The 24,766-nt window shown below is 42.7% G+C and overlaps 1 protein-coding gene across 6 annotated transcripts in view; it reads left to right on the forward strand.

Annotated features, from left to right (window-relative positions):
• ADGRD2 (adhesion G protein-coupled receptor D2) overlaps positions 1-24,766 on the forward strand; it is a 374,363-nt gene that overhangs the window by 187,460 nt on the left and 162,137 nt on the right. For all 6 annotated transcript variants that reach the window (XM_088471096.1, XM_088471093.1, XM_088471092.1 and 3 more), the window contains exons 22-25: positions 5,018-5,059; positions 9,279-9,332; positions 12,798-12,936; positions 17,306-17,364. In XM_088471096.1, coding sequence (XP_088327222.1) covers positions 5,018-5,059; positions 9,279-9,332; positions 12,798-12,936; positions 17,306-17,364 — 294 coding nt within the window. The remainder of the gene's footprint in view (positions 1-5,017; positions 5,060-9,278; positions 9,333-12,797; positions 12,937-17,305; positions 17,365-24,766) is intronic.

Genomic DNA, 24,766 nt, shown 5'->3' on the forward strand with positions numbered 1-24,766 from the left:
TAACTTCACCAGTTTTTGGAGTAGATACAATAATGAACACAAAAACAGCGTGTTGTTTATATATTTCTTCTGATTGGCAGATTATATATTATAAACATGAAAATATATTTTCTTATCTGCACTTTGCTCATAAAATGCATAGCACAAGAGCAAGATTGTCGAGAGTACTTGAGATTGATAAAAAGATGATAGGTGAATGTTTAAGGTCAATTGCATTAGCTATATTTCTGTAAACTGTTTTAATTTATATTGCTGCTTTGTATTGCATTAGTCAATGCTGCCTGAGAATTTTTCTAAAAGAGGCCTTGATATGTGAAACACTACATGGCTATTAAAAAGCGAGGTCTTCGTACAGTCTGCGGGAAGGTGTCTGAAGAACTGAGGGCTGCAAAAAAACATTGGAGGGCCACATGGTGTTACTTCAGTTGGATAGATCTGGAGTCATTATTCTTATTTCTGTCTCTGATTATCTTAAAGCCGGTTTCCCACTGTCGTTAAAAAGTATGCTTTTCCTAGTACTTTTCAGTCAGCAAAAACTGTTAGGCCCAATGATCTGATACCGACTTCCACCAGAGACAAGGGGCAGTGGCTGCATGCAGGCCCGATGAGAGCATCGGCGGGCCCGGGTAAAAGGGGGCGTGGCATAATCGAGGGAGGCGTGGCCACGCCCCCTTCCCGGAAAAGGAAAAGAAATGCGCTGGGGAGGGTTGCGCTCTGTGCCCACCTCAGCCCTGCTCAAAGCCAGGGGGGGGCGCGATCAGTGTGATCGCTCCCCCCCACAGGCATAGGAGACTGCTGTGGCTGCTGCTCAGCAGCCACGAGCAGTCTCCACTGCAGCTCAGCACACACTGTGTGCTGGGCTGCTGTGAGGGAGGGGGAGCGTCGCCGGACCCGGGTCCCCCGCCGGGACCCTCAGGAAACCCGGGCCCCGGTAATCTGTACCCGCTCCCCCCCCTCTCGGCGCCCCTGGCTGCATGGCAGCAACTTTTGGATCCCTAATATTCACTGCAAGGAAACCCCTAATGCCCCACCAAGTTATGGGGGTAGCACTTGTTGCTCACACACTTCAAATGCAATCCTGTGTGATGTCACAGTGCTTTTCCTGAGAAGGTACCACCCTTAGCTGCTAAAGATGTTTTTTTTTTTTTCCAGAAAGCAAAAATCAGACAGGCAGATTATGTTCATAAGATGCAGTTTCTGTCATGGACTTTCTCTGTGGTGTGTGCTTGTGGAGTGGAGAACTTACTGCCTATCAATCTTGTTGTGTAACCTTTTTTTTATAGTTATTTTTCACAAACTTGTTAGTTGGACCCATTAGTGTAAAAATTAGAATTGTGCAGGTGGACCATGGTTGTGAAGATGTGATTTACACACCCTGCCACTGGTACTGTCTAGTGCAGGGGTTCCCAACCACGGTCCTCAAGGCACACTAACAGTCCAGGTTTTAGGGATAGCCATACTTGAAGACAAGTGACTTAATTGGTAGCTCAGTTACTTTGATTTAACCATCTGTGCAAAATCATGGATATAACTAAAACCAGAACTGTTAGTGTGCCTTGAGGACCGAGGTTGGGAATCACTGGTCTAGTGGGTATGGTGACATTAAAAACAATGGCCCTGATTCAGACCCACTCGCAAGTGGCTGTCCGCTCGCAAGTGGGTCGATGTTGTGCACTGCGCATGCGCACGACGACGGGAGCTCCGTCGTGCGCATGCGCCAGACGCGACGAGCGAAGGACTTTCCTTCGCTCGTTGTGCCTGATCAAAGGGGGCGTGCTGTCGATGTTGATTGACAGCACGCCCCCTTTGGTGGGCGTACCGGGGGCGTGCCTCCCTGATGGGGGCGTTCCCAAGGGAACGCCTACCGTCAGAAGCCGGCCCACTGACATCACTAGTGATGTCAGTGGGAGTGATTTTGGCTCTGATAGAGCCAAAATCACTCCGGGCCTTGTGGTTGAAAACCTCAACCGCAGGCTCCGGCTCGCAGTGTCGATGGTCGCGATGGTCAAGACCATGGCGGCCATCAAACTGCACGCTCGTATAGGCTGTGGGTGGTGACCCACAGCTATACGAGCGTCCAGGAGGACGCTCCATAATTATGGAGGGCGGCCCTCATTCAGAGCGTGCGCTCTGCTCAGAGCGTACGGCTCTGAATGAGGGCCAATATTTCTTAATGTCAAGTCCGTTTACTGCTTGACCTAGCACTAAAAATTATAGCAAAATCCATGTAAAATAATTTGCTCATTGGCTGGGTCATAAAAAAGTGAAACACCTCTAGACATTGCAAATCGAGATATATACACGTTTTATACTTTAGTTGTGACTGTTGAACTATCTTGACTGACAAAGACCAGCAGAAAGCAGCAGATCATATTATTATAGTCAGCAAGGAGGTGAATGAAGACTTTTCATGCATGATATTATCTAGTGTTGCCAACCTCGACCCTCAACTTCACTGTAATAAACAAGTAAAGGAATCTGGATATCATATTTTATGACGTGTCAGAAAAAGTTTACCTATTCACGTAATGCGAGTGCCTCTTTTGAACTCAGGACCTGATTCAAACACGCTCGCTAGATGCGTTCGCAAGGCATTAGCACGCTCACTATGTCTTAGCGTGCGATTGCATTTTGTATGCAGAAGCCCACCAGCCTGTCTTAAGACGTCCACTTGCGCACGTCATGTCCAGGAAGTGTATGCAACCATCGGTAACATTGAGTACCATCGGATGCGATCGCAGCACTTGTGGTTGACCATACCCTGCCCCAAGCACTGCGAGTGCTTCAGTGGGAAATACAACCAGGTGACGTGTACTATGATGCTGCCTCTTAATTATGCACGCCTCTGAAACGGCATTAAGACGCTCAGGCACGCCTGTATTCGCATCTCCGCTCCCCAGTTTCTAGCGGCCAGCCCCTGTCACCACCCACAAATGGCCTCTCCTGTCACTCATTCTGCCGGGCAGTCTATGCGCAGTGAGCGAAAGCTTCCCGATCGCTCGCACTGGTTCACACGTGCATTGCGATGCGTGCGCATGCACAGAATGCCAACAATCGGCTGTGTGCGAACACATCCGAGCGAGCGGGTCTGAATCAGGCCTCAAGCTCCTATAGCCTCCTCCTAAAATATATTACAATGGCTAAATCTTACTTTCCAGGGTTACATAAAGCATTACCTATATATAATATAATGATAACCAAAGTCCTTTCATTCTACTGGTGACACTATGGAGGAGCTTTCAGTAATGATGGGAAAGTTACTACTACCACTGTAGACTTAAGCTGGCCACACACTAGACCAACTTACATCCAACCAGCCAACTTGTTGATTGGTTGGAATGAAAATCTGGTAAGGAATGGGAGTAACTGATGATCAGCAATTTGCTCCTAAATACCAGAAAACAGATGAAAATGGTCGTCAGACAAGTTTGTTAAATGTTTGATCTAAACTATTTGTTCAAACAACAGTTTTGGTCCATTTTCCAGCATTTGGGAGCAAATTGCTGATTGTATGCCTTACCAGATTTTCATTCCAACCAGGCAACTAGTTGGCTGGTTGGACAGATAATCTTTAGATGTGTGGCCAGCTTTAGAGAAATAAATTAAATGGTGTACATACTGTAGTTTATTTTTCTTCTTAAATGGCGTTCTAGTTGATATATATTTTTCACACCTATTTTAAACCTCTCTACTAGAATTACGGTTGCCCCCTACCCCAAGACACTGGTCAGTCGGGATCTACTCAACGCCCAGCATTGTCCTCAACTAACAGCCTGACAAATTTTCAAATGGGGGTGAAGCTGAGGCAGGGTGACAACCGATGAGACAATCTAACAGGTGTCTAATTAGTTCTCGTCAAAACCCTGAGTCAGCCCTGCAGATAGGAGGGATGAGTGTCTGGTAAAATTCTCTTCTCTGAAGAGCTTGGGTGGATATTCTGGTTCGTTGTAATAAAGGAAGGAGAGTTATTAGATCTATGTGGGCACTATAGCAACATTTTGTAAAGGCTTCATGTAATGTTCCACCTAGTGGTGAAAAAGTTACCTACTGTAATGTATACACATTTTTGCTGGGAATGCAAAAACAATAGCTGGATATTTTAGGATCAGGCACCGCTGACTGTCTTTTCCATTATACCCCCAGCCCACGGGTCTCTCCAGCAGCTTCCTCCGCCTATCATCACCTACATGGGTTCTCAGTACTTTACTTACCCTTGGGCTTCTCTCAGATTTTGTTCTTCTGTGTGATTCTCTTCTGGCTCCTCTACACTGACAGTGTCTCAACATCAGTAGTTCGTATCAGTGATTCTTTTACAGTAGTTTGACATCTTTCTGCATTGTTTCGGCACTGTTTGGGAATATGTGCCACTAAATGTATATTTTGGAGGATGTGCCAATGGCAAACAACTGTGTCGCCCCATCAGCATTGCTCATTATTTTAACTTTTATTACTTTCAGTTACTTATATAGCGTCAGCATATTCCATTGTGCTTTACAATAGGGAACAAGCAGTAATAGAACAAGGCTGGGTAATAACAGACAGACATTGAGGTACGAGGGCCCTGCTCGTAAGCTTACATTCTGTAGGGAAATAGGCATTCATACACAATTATAGGTGCTACCTATTGCATACTGGCCCAGCCAGATTGCAGAGGTTCTTGATGGGCTGTATGATCCAGTCACTAATGCCCTGCATCTGTACTCCATGCTACTATGGTAGCTGAACCTTTGAGTCCTTGGTATAACAGCAATTATGGTTTATTGATTTTTATTTCAATTTAAAACGTATTCAAAAAAATATCCAGATGTTTTTACGCAAGACAAATAAGATTCAGGTTTTGCCAGACTTGATCCAACTTTATGACCAATAATTCTGTTGGGCTTTTAAATAATGATCTGCATGTTACTATACTTGGCATAACGCAAAGGCCACTAACATAAGCAGTTTATAATTTTACATGTAAGGAATTCTTGGTAAAAAAATGTATCTAAAGTAATGTTTTTTTTCTCTCTTGCAGGGTCTTTATATATTCTTAATCTATGCCATTTATAATACAGAGGTGAGAAATTTATGATCAATACATTTATTGTTGATTTCTGGTATGAAGTTTTTTTGAAACGTGAGTGCCTTTGGGAGGTGAATCATTCAAACAATAAGTATAACAAAACATAAGCATAGTAATAACTCTTATAACCCGCAGAGCTCATAGTGAGATCCAGGTCGGAGAGAGCCAGGGGCGTATCTATAATGGGTGCATAGTGGGGCCCACACCGCACACCCTGCACCCATATTTTTAATACGTATGACTCCGCCGCTGGAGTCCCATGTCTGCGCTGGTTTCAGCGCTGTCTAAATAGCCTGGAAAATGGCCACCGCATTTACCCGGTGTTTTGCGCATGCACAGTAGGGAAAACGCTGGGAAAATGGCCGCAGCGCCATTTTCCTGGTGACCGGCGCATGCACTGTAGAATCTAGGCATACTCCAGTGCGTAGCTGGCTGCCAGAGAGAGAAGAGGGGGCCCCCGGGCAGAGACTTCACATGGGCCCCCTCCTCTCTTGACATGCCCCTGGAGAGAGCTCCAGATGTTGCTTTAAAAAAATGATCTTTAGTAAATATATGACCTGACTCAGAGATGTACGTTCATCTGATGATGAACGTACATCCCCGATGGTTAGGGGTCTGAGCCTGCGCATGTGCAGAACGGGTCCAGCAATTATGCTTGAAGATTCCCCCAAGCTGCAGCATGATTCACATGATGCAGCATTTGGGGGGGTGGAGTGGGGTCGTGGCTGGTCACTGTTCCTGGAAACAGGGGCAGCTCCCGCAGCCTGACCAAAGGAGCAGCCAGTCGCTGGCAAATGCAGCAAGGAGGTGCCTGACATCTCCTTCTACATGTGCATTAAAATAGATGGAATTGCAAAGCTGCTTGTACAATTCCGTCCATCCCTGCATCAAGTCCATAGCCCCAAGGTCCAATAATCACCAGACCACTGGATCTTCCTGCTTTTAAATTTGTTAAAACAATTAACTCTCATGATTTATGATATTACCCAAATAATTTATCAGGTTTTTATAAAAAATTTTCAATTCCAGATAAAAAATAAATCTCAATTTATAATATACTGCCATCTCCATTGTATAAGACAATTAATGAAATCAATTTATGGATAAAACAAATTGACAAATTTTTGAAAAAATGTTTACATTTTTTTAAAATATTTTTTGTATATAAGTGAATTATAGTGCAAAATCATAATTTTTTCACAAATTCCTGTAAACATAAATGTCTTAAAATATAATTTTTTTGAGATCCTAACTTGAAACTTGGCATATACAATCTTAAAACATCAAGGAATAAACACAAGGTTTTTGAAAATTTTGAACCATACAGTATGTTTTTGGAAATCTAATATTAAATTATTTAGTCTGTGACTACTTAAACCTACTCATGTGGTGTAGCAAATTAAAGCCTGTTATGTCCTGTTTTTCTTGTAAATGATTAATCTAGGCCTGAGAAAATTAGGTTTAAGATGCCAAAATGTGTAGGTTTTTGGGTATGCGGTCATAATGTCGACAACAACATTGCAGACAATGGGGCTAAGGGTTGGTTACGGGATGCCGGCGCTCAGGATCCCGACGGTCAGGATCCCGGTACCAGCATCCCGACAGGGTTAGGGTATTGATACCTGTCTAACTATCCTAACCCTCCCTCCCTGCACCCTAAACCTAACCTCCCCCCTAGTGCCTAAATCTAAACCTCCCCCCTAGTGCCTTACACTGATTCCACAATGGACACCATAAGCACAGCAGGAGCAGATCTTGCCTAGGTGGTGTGAGTTTGGGTAAGGGAAGAAAAACTTGAGGGAAGGAGCAGGTCAAAGGAGAGATTCAGACCATCAACAGAGCTTTGCACAATAGACTGTGGGAAAACAGTAGGCACTTAAACCAAACAATAAAATATAAATAATGAAAACTTAATATCTATATACTGTATATAAAATCAAATTTCCTGACTACTGACTCATCAATGCCCAGCCCAAACCCCTGGATCTAGAAACATGAAAATCGGGGAGTATACGATTTCCATGACGTAAATGCCCACTAAGAAGGGATTTCTCGAAATTTGACTTCTAAGGAGGTGAAAAATACTAAAATGTTTGCTCCCTCTGTGCAATGTCCTGCCTGACTGACACATCGTGGCTGTAGCACAGTTCAAAATTCAAACACCAGCTGTTATCCCAAGTGCTGCTAAACATCACTGGCAGTTGGTGTGGCTCCCATATTGGAATAGTGAGGGAAGGGAATGTGTTACTACAGAGGTGAGAGAGGGAAATGTGTTAATACACAGATGAGGGAGGGGAATGTGTTACTATAGAGATTAGGGAAGGGAATATGTTTAATATACAGGTATGGGAGGGGAATGTTTTACTACACAACTAAATGAGGGGAATGTGTTTATTACACAGGTGAGGGAGGGGAATGTGTTACTATGCAGATGAGGGAGGGGATTTCCAAATGTCTTACCAAAGTGCGATGGAGGGCAACGTGTTACTACAGGGGTTAGCGGGGTAATGTGTTACTACAGAAGTGAGGAAGGGGAATGTGTTACTACTGAGGTGAGAGGGATTAATGTTCTACTACAGAGGTGAGGGAAAATAATGTGTTACTCTAGAGGTGAGGGAGGGATAGTATTTCTACACAGGTGAGGGAGGGGAATGTCGAGTGTGTTACAACACAGGTGAGGGAGGAAAATGTGTTACTACAGGGGTGATCAAGAATAATGTGTTACTTTAGAGGTGAGGGAGTGGAATGCGTTAGTACACAGGTGAGGGAGGGTAATGTCTTACTATAGCAGTGATGCATTACTATAGAGGTGAAGGATTAATGTGTTACTGGAGTGGTGAGATGGAAATGGAAACTGTAAATATCTAAGGTCTGTCCTGGTGAAAATGGTTACGTCATCGCCATTCCTTGACAAAGAGCCCAGTATGCTTGAAATGCATTGGTTAAAACAGTGCTGGGGAGGATCTTGAAGCCAGCTACCCACTACCAGAGGAAGGGAGGAAAGAGGAGGCATACTGAGCCTCCATCTTCACCTATTACTACACTAATTAACATCTGAACTGTGGTAGATGGCTGGACTATCCATACACCCCATATTGTATAGTTTGTCCTAGAACTGTGAATGTTGATAAAGTGTGTAAACTTTTAAGTTATCATACTATCATTCTTCATTCTTTCATAATTTTATGTATGAAAATATATATGAGTAGCATTCCCACTTAAGGAGAAAAGAAGTATCCATTCCTGATTCAAGACTCTCTCATTCAGGGTCCCAAGGGAAGTACCTTGTTCACGATTTATATTTATTTATTTATTTTTTGTTTGGTTTAAGAGCCTACTGTTTTCCCACAATTTATTGTGTTCAGTACTATTTTGATTGTAGGTGTAAAACCAGGGTTAACTTTGGTTGCTATAACCTTGAATTGCTTGTTGTCAGTTACATCAAATCAGAGCTTTGCACAATTATTCAGTCGATCAGAGTGCCAAGGGAAGAGGGATCTAAGAATGGGTGCTGCCCAGCTCCCAGATCTTAGAAGAACGATGTAACAGAATGGTTAATGATACACGTGGTGTATCCAAATTGATGTTGGGAGCTTATGTTAAGTTCCGATCAGCTGCTAGCTGGCCAATGGCAACCAGTGTAATGTGACATATCCATTTGTTCTGGGGTTGAGACACTGTCGGTAACAAGAGTATATTTTACTAATGTTTTTTCATAGCAAGTAAAATCATGTAGCATGCACTTAGGTATAGAAGTGGAACCAATTAGTTCCAGATACCACATTCCTAGTAGCTTTTGTACCGGCCGTTGGAAGCTTTTGCATTGTGTCACCGTTCTCTGAATACTGCATGTTACATTTATTCAAATTCACTGCAAGTGAATGTACTGGGGGTAAACGGCATGGAGCCAACCTCAAGTGCTTCTTACCGCTTCTTGTCAAATGTGATTGTGTTCAGCATGTTACTGTATGTCACTGTCATTGGATTAGCAGCCTAGAATGTGCTGCCATTATTAATCTCTATCATACATTGCAGGAATAAATTAACTGCCGTTATACACTTGAATACTAATGAGAAATAATGAGAAATAGAAATAGAACAATGCCATAAGAGAAGGAGAATTGTAACAATGCAATAAGAGAGGGAGAATTGAATAAGAGACATATACCTTCAATGAACACATAGTTATATCATTATATTTTTCTGCTTCTAGGTGAGAAGTGCCATTCAGAGGATGAAGGAGAAGAAAAAGGCTCTTTCGTTCACAGTGAGTCGTGATAAAAAAATTTGAAGTAACATCTAATATTACTTGTACTATTGAGATAAGAATTTCCACATGAGTAACAGGAATAACTAATATTTCAATGTAAATTATACAGAGTGGTTGTGGGAGAAGGGGGTGTGGTATGTTAGGTCGAGAGTTATCATATTGACAGACATGCATTTGGTCGACATGAGAATGTCGACTTGGTTGCAATGTGGACATGCAGCTTATCGACAGTCATCGTGTTAATATTCAGCATATCAACATGATAGAATGTCAACCTAATGTTCATGGTGGCTCAGTGGTCACTTACCTGATCCCGGCAGCTGCATTGGCTCCAGTGCCTTCTTCCGGGATCCTGGTGATCATGTGCCTATTACTTCCATCATAGACCTCTGTCACTACCCCTAAACCCCTAAATCTCCCCCTGGTGCCTAACCCTAACCACGCCCCCCCACCCACCCACATGCAGTTTAATCCCAAACAGCATTCTGTGTCAACATTTATCCACATTATGTCAACATTTCACATGGCGATATTTCAGATGTCGACATTGCGGACATGTCGATATTCTGAGGGCGTCGACCTGGTGCCTGTCGGCATGTTAAGCCATGTTGACATACTAATGTCTTAATTATGATTGTCGACATGGTAGTTGTTGAAAATGTAACTGGATCCTCAGGAAGTAAATAGATTTCATTACTTTGTTACAGATATGCAATAGAAGTACAATAAGTATTGCTTATGCAGAACTTTGTAAGATTATTAGTGTATCTTCCCTCAAAGGGACAACATCTTATGTAAGGAAATTGATCAGGTGTATCTTGTTAGTTTCACTGTGGAAACAGTGGGCCCGATTCAGACCCACTCGCTAGATGCGTTCACACGGCAAGGCAGTAGCATGCCCACTATGTCTTGGCGTGTGATCGCGGTGTGTATGCAGATGCCCACCAGCCTGTCTTAAGATGCCCACTTATGCATGTCATCTCCAGGATGTGTATGCAACCATCAGTAACATTGGGTACCATTGGAAGCGAACGCAGCACTTGTGGTTGACCATACCCTACCATAAGCACTGCGAGTGCTTCAGTGTGTAAAACAACCATGTGACGTGTACTATGACGCTGCGTCTTACTTATGCACGCCTCTGAAATGGCGTTAAGATGCTCTGGCACGCCTGCATTTGCACCACCACTCCCCCGTTTCCAGCGACAAACCCCTGTCACCACCCACAAACGGCTTCTTCTGTCACTCATTTTAGCGAGGTGGCTATGCGCAGCGAGCGAGCACCGCGTTCACATGGACTGGTTCGTGCACTACGATGCGTACGCATGTGCAGAATGCAAACATCGGCAGGCTGCATGCGAACGCATCCTAGTGAGCAGGTCTGAATCGGGCCCAGTGGTCGAAGGGGAAATTTAGAAGTGGGGGTTATGAAAAATTTAGAACACATTAGCCAGGACAATAATAAAACACACATTAGTTTCCCCAGACCACCAGAAAAGACTGGCAGTAGTGGACGTGTCACAACACGTTTCATCCTTTCTAAGAACGTTTTAAGGGGTTGTGTATAGTAGTGGGGTGCTACCTGTAGTTATCAGCTTGTGGATGGTCCAGGGAAATATCCAGCTCTCCAGCAGATACCATTGCTCGCAGTACCCATAGGCAGTAGCTGCTGCTAGAGGCCAATCTGTACTCTCTTGCTGCAGTCTCAATGAACATGTGTGCCGATTGCCCGTAGGTATGGTACTGTAAGTCTGTGCTGGTGGTGATCTAATTGTATGCTAGCAGTGATTTGATTAGTGCCATCCATACCTCTGCTGCTATGCAGTGGCCATGTTTTAGGGGTGGTGGGGATCCTGAATATGGGTTATAGTCGGGCGACGGTTATCTTTTTAATTTTGATGTGTATGGCCATTTTGTTGGTGGCTGCAGCCATTTTTATTGGTTTGTAAACTGGTGGTGTGGCTAACAGCAGAAGTTGTGTTCAAGGTACTGCAAGGACAGTGGAAATGCTGGTACAGTATATCATACCATCTCATACTGATACACTTAGACCACTGTGTGGAAACAGATCAAATTAAACCCACCTATAAATTTGTAATGGTGGTAACAGACCACTTGACCTACATCTGTCTTAGGGTATTGAAAGTACGTTTGCTTTACGGAGCATATCTCATATGTTTTCGAATTCCCCTGGCACCATGGGTATGTAAGTATGGGCAATGTAGAGTCACTCATCTCAAGTGCATCTCTGCTTGCAGCTGAATGGGAGTAACTGTGATGTAATGGAGTTTTCACAACTAGGCAATGTTGAGACAGGGCGTGTTGACAGAATTGCAAGCTATGCCGAGTTATCTGGAATCATAGACATGCCTGGTGTCAGTTGGATCTTTAAAATCAAGGATGGGGCTGGTGCAAATGCGCCCTGACGATGACGATGATGATGATGACTATCAAACCAATTGTATAAATACCTTCCATCTGCCCACAAAGATTTATAAAACTACAACTGACTTTTATTGATCTCTGCCTCGGCCCCTTAGTGTTTGAGAGCACAGTGTCAGTATTGGTCTAAATTATAGTATGCCTTTCAATTTATTATCAAAAAGTGATTAGAAGTGCCCTACATAATTGTTAATGTATTTTATGGCTTGTTCTTCCATATGTACTCCATTATTTTTAGTATACATTATATTACTTTAATTACTTAAAATGTTTTACCTTAAATCTACTATGTATTCCCCAGTAATGGGAACAGGGCATCTGAGAAATGCCTCATTGCTAGAGAATTGAGCATGGCATGGCATGGAGGTATGGCCACAACCACTCAGATAGAGTTCAATGCAATATGGGGGGGGGGGGGGGGCATTTCTCTGCTACCATGGCTAGCCTGGGCTATCCAAATGAGCTTGTACCCGGGTAATTAGTACCCACTCATCACCTCTATCGGCACCTCTGATGGGAACATTACTATTTGTACACATTTCACTTGATTTGTCTCAAGTTTTAATATATCTAACATATTTAATTATATTAGAACTTTTTTTTTCCCTTGCTACTACATTTATAGCACATTTGGCCTACCAAGTTAAAAATGTGTGAAACAGATCTCATTGATTATTGAATGTTCCTCTTTTGATCTTAGAAAACTCCTTATATTTGAAAAGAAAAACAACATTTAAATAAAACAAAACAGAATTTAAATAAACTAAAAAGTGTTAGAAAAAAAAAAATAAGATATGGACAGTTTTTTTGTAAAAAAAATTGTCAGAGGATGATATAAAGTGAAAGAAGTGTCTAAACAGTAAAATACAAAAATGTGAAATACCTACAGAAAGATCTACTATTGTCTGATTAAATATATTTCATATTTGTAAGGCATTTGTTCCTGTAACATACAAGACCCCACCAGCATTTTATTAGGGTACTAAAGATGTCATGTAACAATGTTTTTTTTTGTTTCAGAACTGCTCCCAACCAACAAACTACTTATCAAGCCCGAGGAATACGACATGGGACATTAATAAACCAAGTCTCACCCCACCTAAAGGGAATTTCTCAGAAGCACCTTTGAAGAACGTCATTAACAAGGATAAGATTGTTGGTGAGGGTTTTTTTTTTTGTGATCATGTAAATAACTGTAAATGAATCGGTCACTTTGCAGAATTTTGAAGGGATATTTTCTTTAACCCTAAACAGTATCAATGCAAGAGACATATGGCATTTACCAACATGACAGATTTTGTTAATATAGAGTAAGTCTAAGTTAGGGTCACAAGGAATCAGAAGGATTAATCAGCTTTTTGGGGGGAGGGGCGGGGGGGGGGGGCTGTGTTGCTGGGCTACATGTATTTGCTAATTTAGGATCAGAAGTAAAACCAACTAGAAGGTGCAATTTTGCATGTTAGAAAAACAAAAACATTTTGTGCTGCAAGGGAGGAGAACATTTTACTTCTTTTAATAAACTTTATTCTTCATCTTAAAACAAGTATGCTTTTAAACATTCTTTTGGGTACAATATTTCTCATTTCAACTATTTGTTTCAAAAACATTTTCAAAAGCATTTTCAGACATATATATATATATATATATATATATATTTTTTTTTTTTAAAGCACTTTCAAGAGTATGGTCGTCACCCTTAACAGGCTTTAAGGAATACAATCTATGCATCATCAGTTTGAACCTCATCCAACATTGATTTCGTTTCGTACCACTGTGTAGTGTGGGTAGCATTTATATATCTTATTTTTCATATCATCAGAAAGTGATTCAGTAAACCCATCCCATATTGAAAATACATTTTCTGTTAGTTTCTCCTTATATATAGATGCCTCCATCCAATCCATATGGAAGGCATAATATAATTTAGCCAGAAACAAGGTAAATGTTGGGTGCTCATCTTTCTTCCACATCTGTAGAATACATTTCCAGGCCACCAATGAAATAATCATCAGCATTTTTATACTATTTTTTGTTAGTTTACTATCTCTGGGAGTAATCCCCAAAACTGCCCATTCAGGAGAAAGTGGTAAATAATAAAAAATATATGTCATAGAGAATCTTTGAACCTGACGCCAAAAATATAGTATAGCAGGACAATACCACATACAGGACCTCATTCAGAGCCGCTCACAAAATGCGAGCGCTCGCTCTGAATGAGGGCGGCCGCTTCTATGTACAGAGCCGACCTCCTGGCCGCTTCCTAGGCTGTGGGTGACCACCCACAGCTTTAGCGAGTGGCCGGTTGAATGTCGCGATGATCACGACCATCGCTACCATCGGGGCTTGCGGCGAGACCCATGTGGTAGGGTCTCGTCTGCTTCAAGCCCCAGTGAGCTTTCGGCTCTATTAGAGACGGAAGCTCACCACTGACATCACGAGTGATGTCAGTGGGGCTGCCCCCAAACTGCAGGCATTCCGTCGGGAATGCCTCCGTTTGTGTAGCCACCCCCCCACCCCGCCTACAAAATGGGGCGAGTTGTCGATCACCATCGACAGCCGCCCCTTTTGTAGTGAGTCCCGGGGCGAGAGAATTTCTCTCTGGCTCCGGGGCTTGCGCAGTGCAGCCGCTGCAGGTGCGCAGGGCCTCAACATCGACGTGATTGCGAGCGCATAGGCGCTTGTGAGCGGGTCTGAATGAGCCCCACAGTGCATAAAATTTGCTTCCTGTATTCCACATCTTCTACATAATCCTGAATCTATTAATCCCATCTGAAAACTTCTATAAGGTGAAAAATATCCATTGTGAAAAATCTAATAATACATTTCTCTATACATTGAGGAAGACATAACGTGTTGAATATTCAAATGTGTCTAATATTGTGTTAATAGACACGTGAGGAAAAATTTGTGTACATGTAGATATCCCTCTTATATTTTTCATCAACTCTAAAGGGGTGTGTAAAACTTTATAGTGGAGTGAAATAGCTTTTTTTCCCTATCATAGGGCTTGTTAATACTCTAAAGGGTTGTCCCATTCATTTAAAGAAAATGTTTTAACTACTGTATAAACATAATTTTGTGCTTGATATACTGCAAAATTTGTGATTGTGGTATGGAATATTTTTCTAATATTTTTTGTATACTTAAGACAGTTCTTCGTGGTATGTCCACCATTGTTTTTATATTTGTGATACCTTTAGTATGCCAGGTTTGAAAAGGCTCTCTAGCTTTACCATTTTGAAAATCCAATTTTTTAATAAATGGAATTAATAATGACTGTTGGCTGTTTTAAATGTGCCGGCATGCTCACAGTTGTGAGATGAGGACATCCTAGTTCAACTCTAAATCACAGTACAAGATAAATATGCCCAGTATTACTTTCTCTGCTTGCAAAAATAGTTGCAATCTTACAAGTGTTGTAACAGGAGCTCTGAGCGCCCTATGCCGATCCCAACACTTTTGTGCATGACATTATGACGTTGAGTATAGGGGGGCGTGGCTGCTGGCACTCGGAACTGCAGCAGTGCCTGGAGTGTCTAGAAGACACTCCGGGTAGATGTAATTATGGCAGCTTGCCTGTCTGTAGCATCCAAAGGCTGCTACAGGTGTGATTGCCACAGCGATACCTGCTGCATGGTGTCATTCCAGGCACCCTGTTTACCAGAAGCAAGGCCCATAGGGCAGTGACGGTGCCGCCCCACAGAGCCCTGTGGTCTGTCTGGCTGCACCCATCGCACACCCATAGTTACAGAATTATACCCCTTTTATGGCAACATTGTAAGCCCCACTGGGGAAGAGACTGACATGCAGGACCTTAGATTTGATTTATTCACATATAGGGCCTGATTCAGAGGTGGATGCTAATGTAGCTGCGCCTGTGTCTTTTTCAGCAGCGTGACTGCGTTTTTATGCTAATAAAATAAGTAGGTTTGATTGGCACCAGAGGTTATCCTATTACTGCAGCCTAAAGAGAAATCAGGGTTTCCCAGACCCTTAAGGGTAGATATAAAATGGAGGATTCTCCGGGGCGCTGGAAGAGGGTAAAGTCCAAATATTTAACTTTAAATTAATCGTGTCTATGACACTATACTGTGATTAGACCTACAGTTACCCACCCATATATTGAGAGCTATTGGGAGAGGTTAAAGTAATTACCAGAGCTAATTGGGTAACACATTAAAACTATTAATAAAGCATTAATTCAATAATGGATGGATATCCCTTTAGGTTCAAATAACAATTATTATACATTTATAAGTGGCATTAAAAGTACAAAAAAGTTTCTATCATGGACAAACAAAATCTTAAAACATATAAAACTGTTTTGCTATTTACAGACAGTAAATTGATAATAAAAAATAAATGAATATTTTAAATATATTTTACAAATAATATTTAAAAATACATAATAAATTAATATTTACAAAATGCATGGGAAATTAATATAAAAATATTTTTAAAATATTAACATTTAAATTAAAATATTTTGATCTTATCCTCTTCCAGCACCGCAGAATCCTTCTTTTTATGTCTTTATGCTAATGCCACAGCCAATGGAATTGGTGCAGAGACTGCAACCGGCTGTGGCGCTAATCTGCCACTTTGCATAAGACGCACCATCAGCCGCACATCGGTCACACCATCGAACATTGCTCCAGCCTTATGGAGGCTCAGAATGTCCGTCTGAACATGGTCGCCGAAATCGGTGCAACTGTGGCAAAAGCTACAGTCACTGACTGCGACACTCCTGCATCTGGCTAACTAACCCTGTCACCATCCAGGAACACCCACGGAAATTATGCCTCTCCTACTGGCCTCTGATAGTGCCGGGGAAGTCCTGGAGTGCTCTACCATTAGAGCAGAGCTGGCAAATAACCCATGTCTGCTACCTTGTTTCAGACAAATTTCAGCCTGGTAGTGTTAAATATATGCATTGAAGGTAACCATTGTACCGGCATTGTTGGATGAAGAGCAGGTACTGGTTACTGGTCTGGCTAACACTAGACTGTAGAAGGGACACCCATAGCATTTCAGTTATTCCTGTTGGCTGACCTCTTTCCAGGGAAGAGTTGAATATCCTACTACTTACAGCATGGAATAACCTGTCCTGTCTGATTCACTGATTCATCAATCTGTCAGCCTAATGAAGGATCTTTTTTCTTTCTTTTTTTTTTTATAAGTTGTTTTCCATCTATTTGACTTAATTGCATTCCTCTGGCATGCTCTTCATGCCCTGACACAGGGGAAAACGTATAAAACCCTTCTAAAGAGTGGAGATGTGCTCTAAAACAATCGATCATCTTCTAGCTAGCATTTATCAAGTACATTCTATATAATGATTTGTAGAAGCTGATTGATTGCTATAGGCAATCTCTTCACTTGTCCGCTTCTGAACTCTTTATAAGCTTTGATACCTCTCCCCCTAATTCACTTGGCATTCTACCTTGGCAAATGAAACCTAACTGACAGACTCAAGAGCAGAGAACATATGTAGATCATTGATTTTTATGTCATCTTATATTTTTCAGGAAACGTAGTGGCCAAGCACCCTGTAAATATATATTCTATATTTCCAACGGACAACACAGTGAGTAGTTAATCTTTAATAATTGAATTCTTAGTTTATTATGTGATGCCACATAGCTGATGCCAGGGCCTATTAATAATTACATGGCAGCACTTTGCTACCTTTACAAGGATGTTACATATTGGTGAGTTGCTTGTTTAGAAAACAATAAGGTTGTCCGTGTATGCAGCATATGAGGGCTATCATTCTGACTGTGGGCCTGATTCAGAGCCGGGCGCGCTGACCAGAGCGCTAGCTCTGAATCAGGGCCCTCCTACCTAAACTTAGAGCGGCCTCTTGGACGCTCGCATAGCTGTGGGTTACCACCCACAGCTTATGCGAGCGTCCATGATGATGGTCGCGATGGTCAAGACCATTGCGACCATCGGGCTTGCGACGAGACCCTGCGGTAGGGTCTCGCTGCCGCAAGGCCAGGAGTGATTTTGGCTCTATCAGAGCCAAAATCACTCCCACTGACATCACTAGTGATGTCAGTGGGGCCGGACCCAGACGGTAGGCGTTCCCATGGGAACGCCTCCGGCACGCCCACCAAAGGTGGCGTGCTGTCACTCACCATCGACAGCACGCCCCCTTTGGTGCGAGACCCGGAGCGACAGCTTGGCTGTCGCTATCTGGGTCTCGCGCATGCGCACGACGGAGCTCCCTCCGTCGCGCGCATGCGCATTTGGGTACCATCGACCCGCTTGCGAGCGTCCTGCGCTCGCGAGCGGGTCTGAATGAGACCCAGTGCTCTATCACTGCTCTGATAGCACATACAACTCCATGAATTTGTATACTAATAGGGCACAGTAATACCCATTTGTATTTCATTTGTGGTCAATAGTGTTGTCCAAATTTCTTATTTGTGTGCAATACAATGAAGGTCGTTTTCAAAGTGCAGCCAATCCACACTATAAAATAAACTAATTCTGCTCTAATTCATGTGGATAGTCTGTGAGTTGATGTCGAGTTGCACAGCTACCCTCTGCTATCAGGGGATTTATTACTATATGTGCTATAGCTGCTACGTACTGGATTTTACTGTGCATGGCCAATATGCATTTAATTGTGTTAAGTAGCCAGTAGCCAGATTATCTGTGTGTTTGTCTAGTCCCACTATTAGTAGAAAGAGAAGTTAGGGTCAAAATGTAGAGTTTCTGGGAAAAGTCAACTATACATGGGGTAATTAACCTTCTTTTCAACCAACTCTACAACAGGGAGGCGCTGAGGGTCAAACCGTATTCCTTGTTTAATTTAGTGGGTTTCAGGGACCACATATAATAGGCTATACCTTTAAGACTTTACTTTTACGTGTGGGGAAATTCTCTAAAGGTTTTCCATGAGTTTTCCCTTGGCGACTTACCAAAGTCCGCCTCCCAGCTAGTCTCATCTTTCAGAATTGAGGGTTCTTTTGCTATCAGTAATGGATTAGAAAGGCTACATATCATATTTCTCATTTGAGGTAGAAAAACAATCTAAACAATGTCAATGATCTTGTGATGTCAAAAATTTGGAAGGGATTTGATAAATCTACCCCGGAGATATTCAAAATCTTTAGCCTTTGTAAGGTTACAGTGTGCTAAGTAATGAGCATGAGTATTCTTATATGACATCTACCACCATTTGGCACCCTTAATAAACCAGGTTAGAAAGTTTGTCAGGGAATGTCTAGATGGAAATCCAGAATTGAAAAAAGGGATGAAGGAAAAGTATAATTCTTGAATTAGTTTGCTGTAATCCCAGACATGAGTAATGATAACTAAATGTTATATGGGATAAAAAAGGTCTATTTTTAGAGGCATTACCAAGTATTCAAGATCAAGGGGTCTATGTGCTAAGCCTTGGAGAGAGAGAAAGTGGATGGATATAAAGTACCAACCAATCAGCTCCTGTCATTTTACAGGCTGTGTTTGAAAAATGACAAGGAGGAGATGATTGGTTTGCACTTTATCTCTATCCACTTTCTCTCTCTCCAAGGCTTAGTACATAAGAGAACATTTAACGAAAGGTTGTATGTGTCTATTGACAAACTGAGTTACCACCTGATTCAAGTCATATGCCAATAATATAGTCTGACATTTAGGAAGTATGTAAATGAGCCGATGTTGATTCAGGCACACCTCCTGGCAAGTAGAGAAATTGCAGCAGCAGATTCACTTTGATTGCTACAATCCAACCTAAACTAAGATAGGTCGACAGGTACAAAAGGTTGACACGGTGAAAAGGTCGACATGGTCAAAAGGTCGACACATTTTTATTTATTTTTTTGCGTTAGGCTCTAGAAGTGACAGTTAGGGTTAGGCACTTGGAGGGATGGTTAGGGTTAGGCACCAGGAGAGAGGATTAGGGTTAGAAAAAAACATGTGTCTATCATTTGTGTGTTGAACTTTTGTACCTGTCACCCTTTTGTACCTGTTGACCTATTGCCCGTCTACCAGTTGGGGTCTACCTAGACACTGTCGATCTTATTACTTTAGATCTTTAAATCCACCCCCTGTGGGGAAACAAAGGACCACTGTTTTGGATTAAATAGCCTGCCATCTGTCAAAATAATTTTATGTAGGTTTGACAGCAAATTATGGGGGGAGACTAATGTGGACAGGATATCATCAGCAAACAAAAAAAGCATGTTGAGATCCTAGGTTTCTTTGCCAACATGCCTGCCATAGGAAGGTAATTTTTTGGGGCAGTAGTGTGGCAGCTCTGTGGCTGGTGCAAAGCCAGCTGCTCAGTAAATCCGGGCCTACTATAATTTTAATGGGAAAAAATCAGTATAGTAATTTTTCCTCTAAACTATGCTTTCACTGCAGTTTTTGGCCTTAGTAAGCAATTATATCAAGGGGACCAAAATATGGGCAGGGAAATTATAGACTTATAAACCTGACATCAATTGTGAGTCAAATATCTGAGAATATTCTAAGGAGTGTATCGATTCCTACCTATCTATACACTCTAAAATTGTCGCTATTTAGCATTATGAGTCGCACAATAGAAATAATTATCAGACTTTGATTGTGGTTCCAAAGCACAAAAAGTTATTATTCAACATAAAACAGATGGTTACACGCTGTGATCTAAATACAATTAGCGCAAATAAATTATACAGACCCAAGGTACAGTCGTTACATACGCATTCACTCTGGATCCAGATCCCGGCATCAAAGATGAAACCTCCGTCAACAGCAAAGCAAGAAGACTGAGATCCAGTTTCAGAGAGCCCACATATATACCCTTACAGAGATAGGCAATACAATAGAACAGGTTAGCATGATTCCATTGGTTCTTCTTCCTGGTTCTTCTGTTACAGTATAGTTCATAGGTCAGTTTGTATGGTCACAATCCAGCCTCCAACAGCTCTTTGTGTCCATTTTCCAGCTGCATAATAAATCTCAGCTGGCTACATTACAGAGTACATTTTAATGTTTAACTCTCTATGATCTATAGTTTGCAGACACATGTTGCGATCTCCTCACCGATGATACCGGAAATCTGCAAAGACACAATGGTTTAGAATGACACCAAACACGGTCTGCTTACCATGTACTAAACCTTAGATATCAAATAACATTTATTTCACAACATTACTAATACTGAATAAACCTTGAATATTACACTTTAATGCTAGGGAACCTTTTTATGTAAGTGTGCAGTGTGTAAGTATTGGGGTATTGGGAAAAGACGCTAGTTAGCGTTGTGTGACTACGTGTTTGTGGAGTTCACCATGGTACGTGTTTTGCAGGGTTGATTATTTTATATGTTTTAGTGACTGTCTATATTTATTTAATGAGGACTGCGTGGGAATCGCACAACGCTAAATTATAGCATCGCCATATGTACTTATGTGTGAGATTCGCTAAAATGGAGTTGGACGGCCAGTCGCTAAACGGCGTCTCAATGCCATTCGCAAAATGGCGTCGTGCAGATTTAATTTTAAACCGATTCTGTCTCAGCCAATTATCCGGCTTCGACAAGTGTTATTCAGAAATATGTAATTTATAACAAACTCAAAACACAATGTCAGCATAAATTAAAGAGGGTCTGACTGTGACTGACCAATCTGAATAGTTTTTTGAGGAGGCTATTTGTAGACTGGTAATGCAGAGGATGTGATATAAGGCATTTGGTCTGTCTCATATAACAGATTACAATGTTTAGAGATAGGACTTCCTTAGTGAGATTGATGTACAGTATTTGTAGACAACTAGTTTCTGAATAGAACATAGAGCCGTGTATTGTTATAAATGGGACATATTCAGACTGACTTAGTTATTAGTGATGTGCCAAAAGGCTCATTTTGGGGCTCTGTCCGATTTATATTTTTGTAAATGACCTTGTTAGATGGCCTAGAATTTAGGGTGTCTGTGGGCCTGATTAGATATGGACACAATATCGATATTTACGTAATTGAGTGACTATCGGTCAACTGCGCACGCATCACAGACGCATTGCACAGGCACCAAGGTACCTTTGGGATGCAGCTCGTAGTAAGAATGTAATCGCAAAGTTATTGACATTCTGGGATTGTTTGGGGGCAGTTAATGGCGGCAAAAGTGCAAGCATGTCATGATTGCTTTCGGGGCGTGTATATGGTTATATCTGCAATCTCGTACGAGGAAAATATGGCACCAGCATCTCGGCTCCCTCGGCTATGCTGCACAACCATAGGGTTACTCAGATGGGCGATTGAACGATTTGCAACCGCCTCGCATATTTGTACGCAGTTGCTTGGATCTGCAGCGCCGCCAGTGGGAGTCTCAGTACACTTCCATGTGACTACAGCATTAGCATATTTCCGCACAGCAGTTCCGTTTGGGATCACAGCTGTGATTGCATTAGTGTCCACATCTGAATCACGCTTTGTGTTCGCAGAGGACAGGGCCAGTCCTGGGGCTGAAAATGAGCAAGGGCCTATTGTGAGAAGTGGAGGAGGTGCGGCCAGTGCTGTGTGGGTGTGGCCTGTGCCATATGGGCATGTACACCCCCTACACTATCATCCCCAATGTCTCCCTAAATATATAAAAGTTGGAAAATTGCATAATTTTGTGAGAAAATACTTACATTCTTTAATACTTATATTATATCGCTGGGTGGCTGGTCGTTATGATGTTAGGACTATTTTTATGTGGAGCCCTGGAGCTGGCTAGTTTGTAGCTCGGGATGTCCTAAATTGACTGTGTCTTGATTTTATTAACTAGACTTGCAGTCCAATAGTGTTCATTCTAGCACCCTGCACCTGTCACAAAAGCAGAGTGTGCTAGAAGTACCAGAGCAGAGAGCGACACCTCCAGGCAGGAAAGGTGTGGGGTACTAGAATAAACACTAGTCCGATTTTGAGTCGTTGCACAGACAGGGCTTTCTGAACAAGTTGTGGCCACTGTATGTGGGTTTTTATTTTCACTACCCATTGGATTACGGTGACATGTATAGTTAGCATTTGTCAACAAATTACTTTCATCACAGTCATGGGGGTATATTTACTATAGTGCAGATTTTTAGAAGTGGAGATGTTGCCCATAGCAACCAATCAGATTCTAGCTATTATCTTCTAGAAGGTGTTATGGTGCATACACACAGGGCCGGCGCTACCATTAGGCAGCTTTAGACAGCTGCCTGTGGGCGCCGGCCACTAGAGGGCGCCACTGAATCAGCCTACCACTAGAATGAAAAATGTCTCTGATCGAGACATCCTCCATCTATCTACAGTACATCATGCTGATAGAAACTGCTCTCCCCTGTCTCACTAGGCTGGGCTGCCAGGCTGCCTGTCACTCTTCACACAGACAGCGGCAGCCAGACATTGTACAGCACAGCTCCTGTCCCCTGCAGTTTTCTCCCCTTCCCTCACTAACAGGCAGCCAGGCACAGAGTAGCTCTGCCCCCTAAAAGAGACAGACTGAGACGACGAGGAGCCTGTGCTGGGATGAGAGCTGCAATCGTTATCGTTCATATCTGATAAGAAATCTGACCGTGTGTATGCAGCATTAGATAAATGTTAAATAGAATCTGATTGGTTGCTATGGGCAACATCTCCACTTCTAAAAACCTGCACTTAAGTAAATATACCCCTAGGACTGTCTATCATGTATAAATGGGTATCAGCCAACAACCAGTTAAGCATGTGGCTTCTATTGGCTGTATCAGCTCTTGGAAGAACCTTGAAGGTTAGAATTATCATTTATTTATTTTTTTACTTTAATAAAACATTTTCTTTATTTGGCCCATTTGAAAATAAGTATAACGATGATATTCAGGAAGACCAAGGTTCTGTCTGACAAACACATTTAGTTGTTAGGGCCTTGGTCTTCCGTAGTAAGTGTGTTCTTTCTGATTACACAAAAGAAAAAAATTTGTTTTTTTTTATTAATTCAAAGTCTTAAAGATTCTTGAGTGAGTTGATACAGCTAACAGATAACTTAACACCGCATAGATTAATTCTCCCAAACTACAGCTTCATTTCATATAGGTGTTGTGGGCAGGGCCGGCGCAAGGTTTCTTGGCACCCTAGGCATAGCTTCAACCTAGTGCCCCCCCCATTTCCTCGGATAGCTACACAAGCCCTTATACAGTGCCCACAGTAGTGGTCCCCCCTAAGCAGTGCTCCCAGTAGTGGTCCCCCTATGCAGTGCACCCAGTAGTGGTCCCCTTATACAGTGTGCCTTATACAGTGCCCCCAGTAGTGGTCCCCCCTATGCAGTGCCCCAGTAGTGGTCCTTAAGCCGTGCCCCCAGTAGTGGTCCCCCTTATGCAGTGCCCCCAGAAGTGCCCCTTAAACAGTATCCCCATTTGCACCCCTTCTATAGTGCCCCTTATACAGTGTCCCCAGCAGTGGTCCCCCCTATGCAGTGCCCCTTATACAGTGCCCCCAGTAGTGGTCTCCCCTATGCAGTGCCCCTTATGCATTGCCCCCCAGTAGTGGTCCCCCCTATGCAGTGCCCCAGTAGTGGTCTCCCCTATGCAGTGCCCCTTATACAGTACCCCCAGTAGTGGTCTCCCCTATGCAGTGTCCCCATTAGTGGTCCCCCCTATGCAATGCCCCTTATACAGTGCCCCCAGTAGTGGTCTCCACTTTGCAGTGCCTCCAGTAGTGGTCTCCCCTTTGCAGTGCCCCAGTAGTGGTCTCCCCTATGCAGTGCCCCTTACACACAGACAACAACAAACGATACATAACTTACCTGAATCCCGGCTCCTGTGCCTGCCGCTGTCCACTCCTCCATCCTCCCTCTCGGCACTACGGGAGAGACGTCATGACGTCTCTCACATCACCCACTGCGGGAGCCAGAAGACAGAGCTCATGAGTGAGCTCCAGCCCGTCTCCACTAGTGGGTGCAGCAGCCAATGAGAGTCTGTCTGACTTTCAATTGGCTGCTAAAACAAACACACCGCCGCTGGGTAGTACGAGTGTACTATGCAGCGCCGGTGTTTG

Source organism: Taudactylus pleione, unplaced genomic scaffold (genome assembly GCF_031769625.1).
Source record: "Taudactylus pleione unplaced genomic scaffold, aTauple2 ptg000110l, whole genome shotgun sequence".
NCBI classification, from domain to species: domain Eukaryota; kingdom Metazoa; phylum Chordata; class Amphibia; order Anura; family Myobatrachidae; genus Taudactylus; species Taudactylus pleione.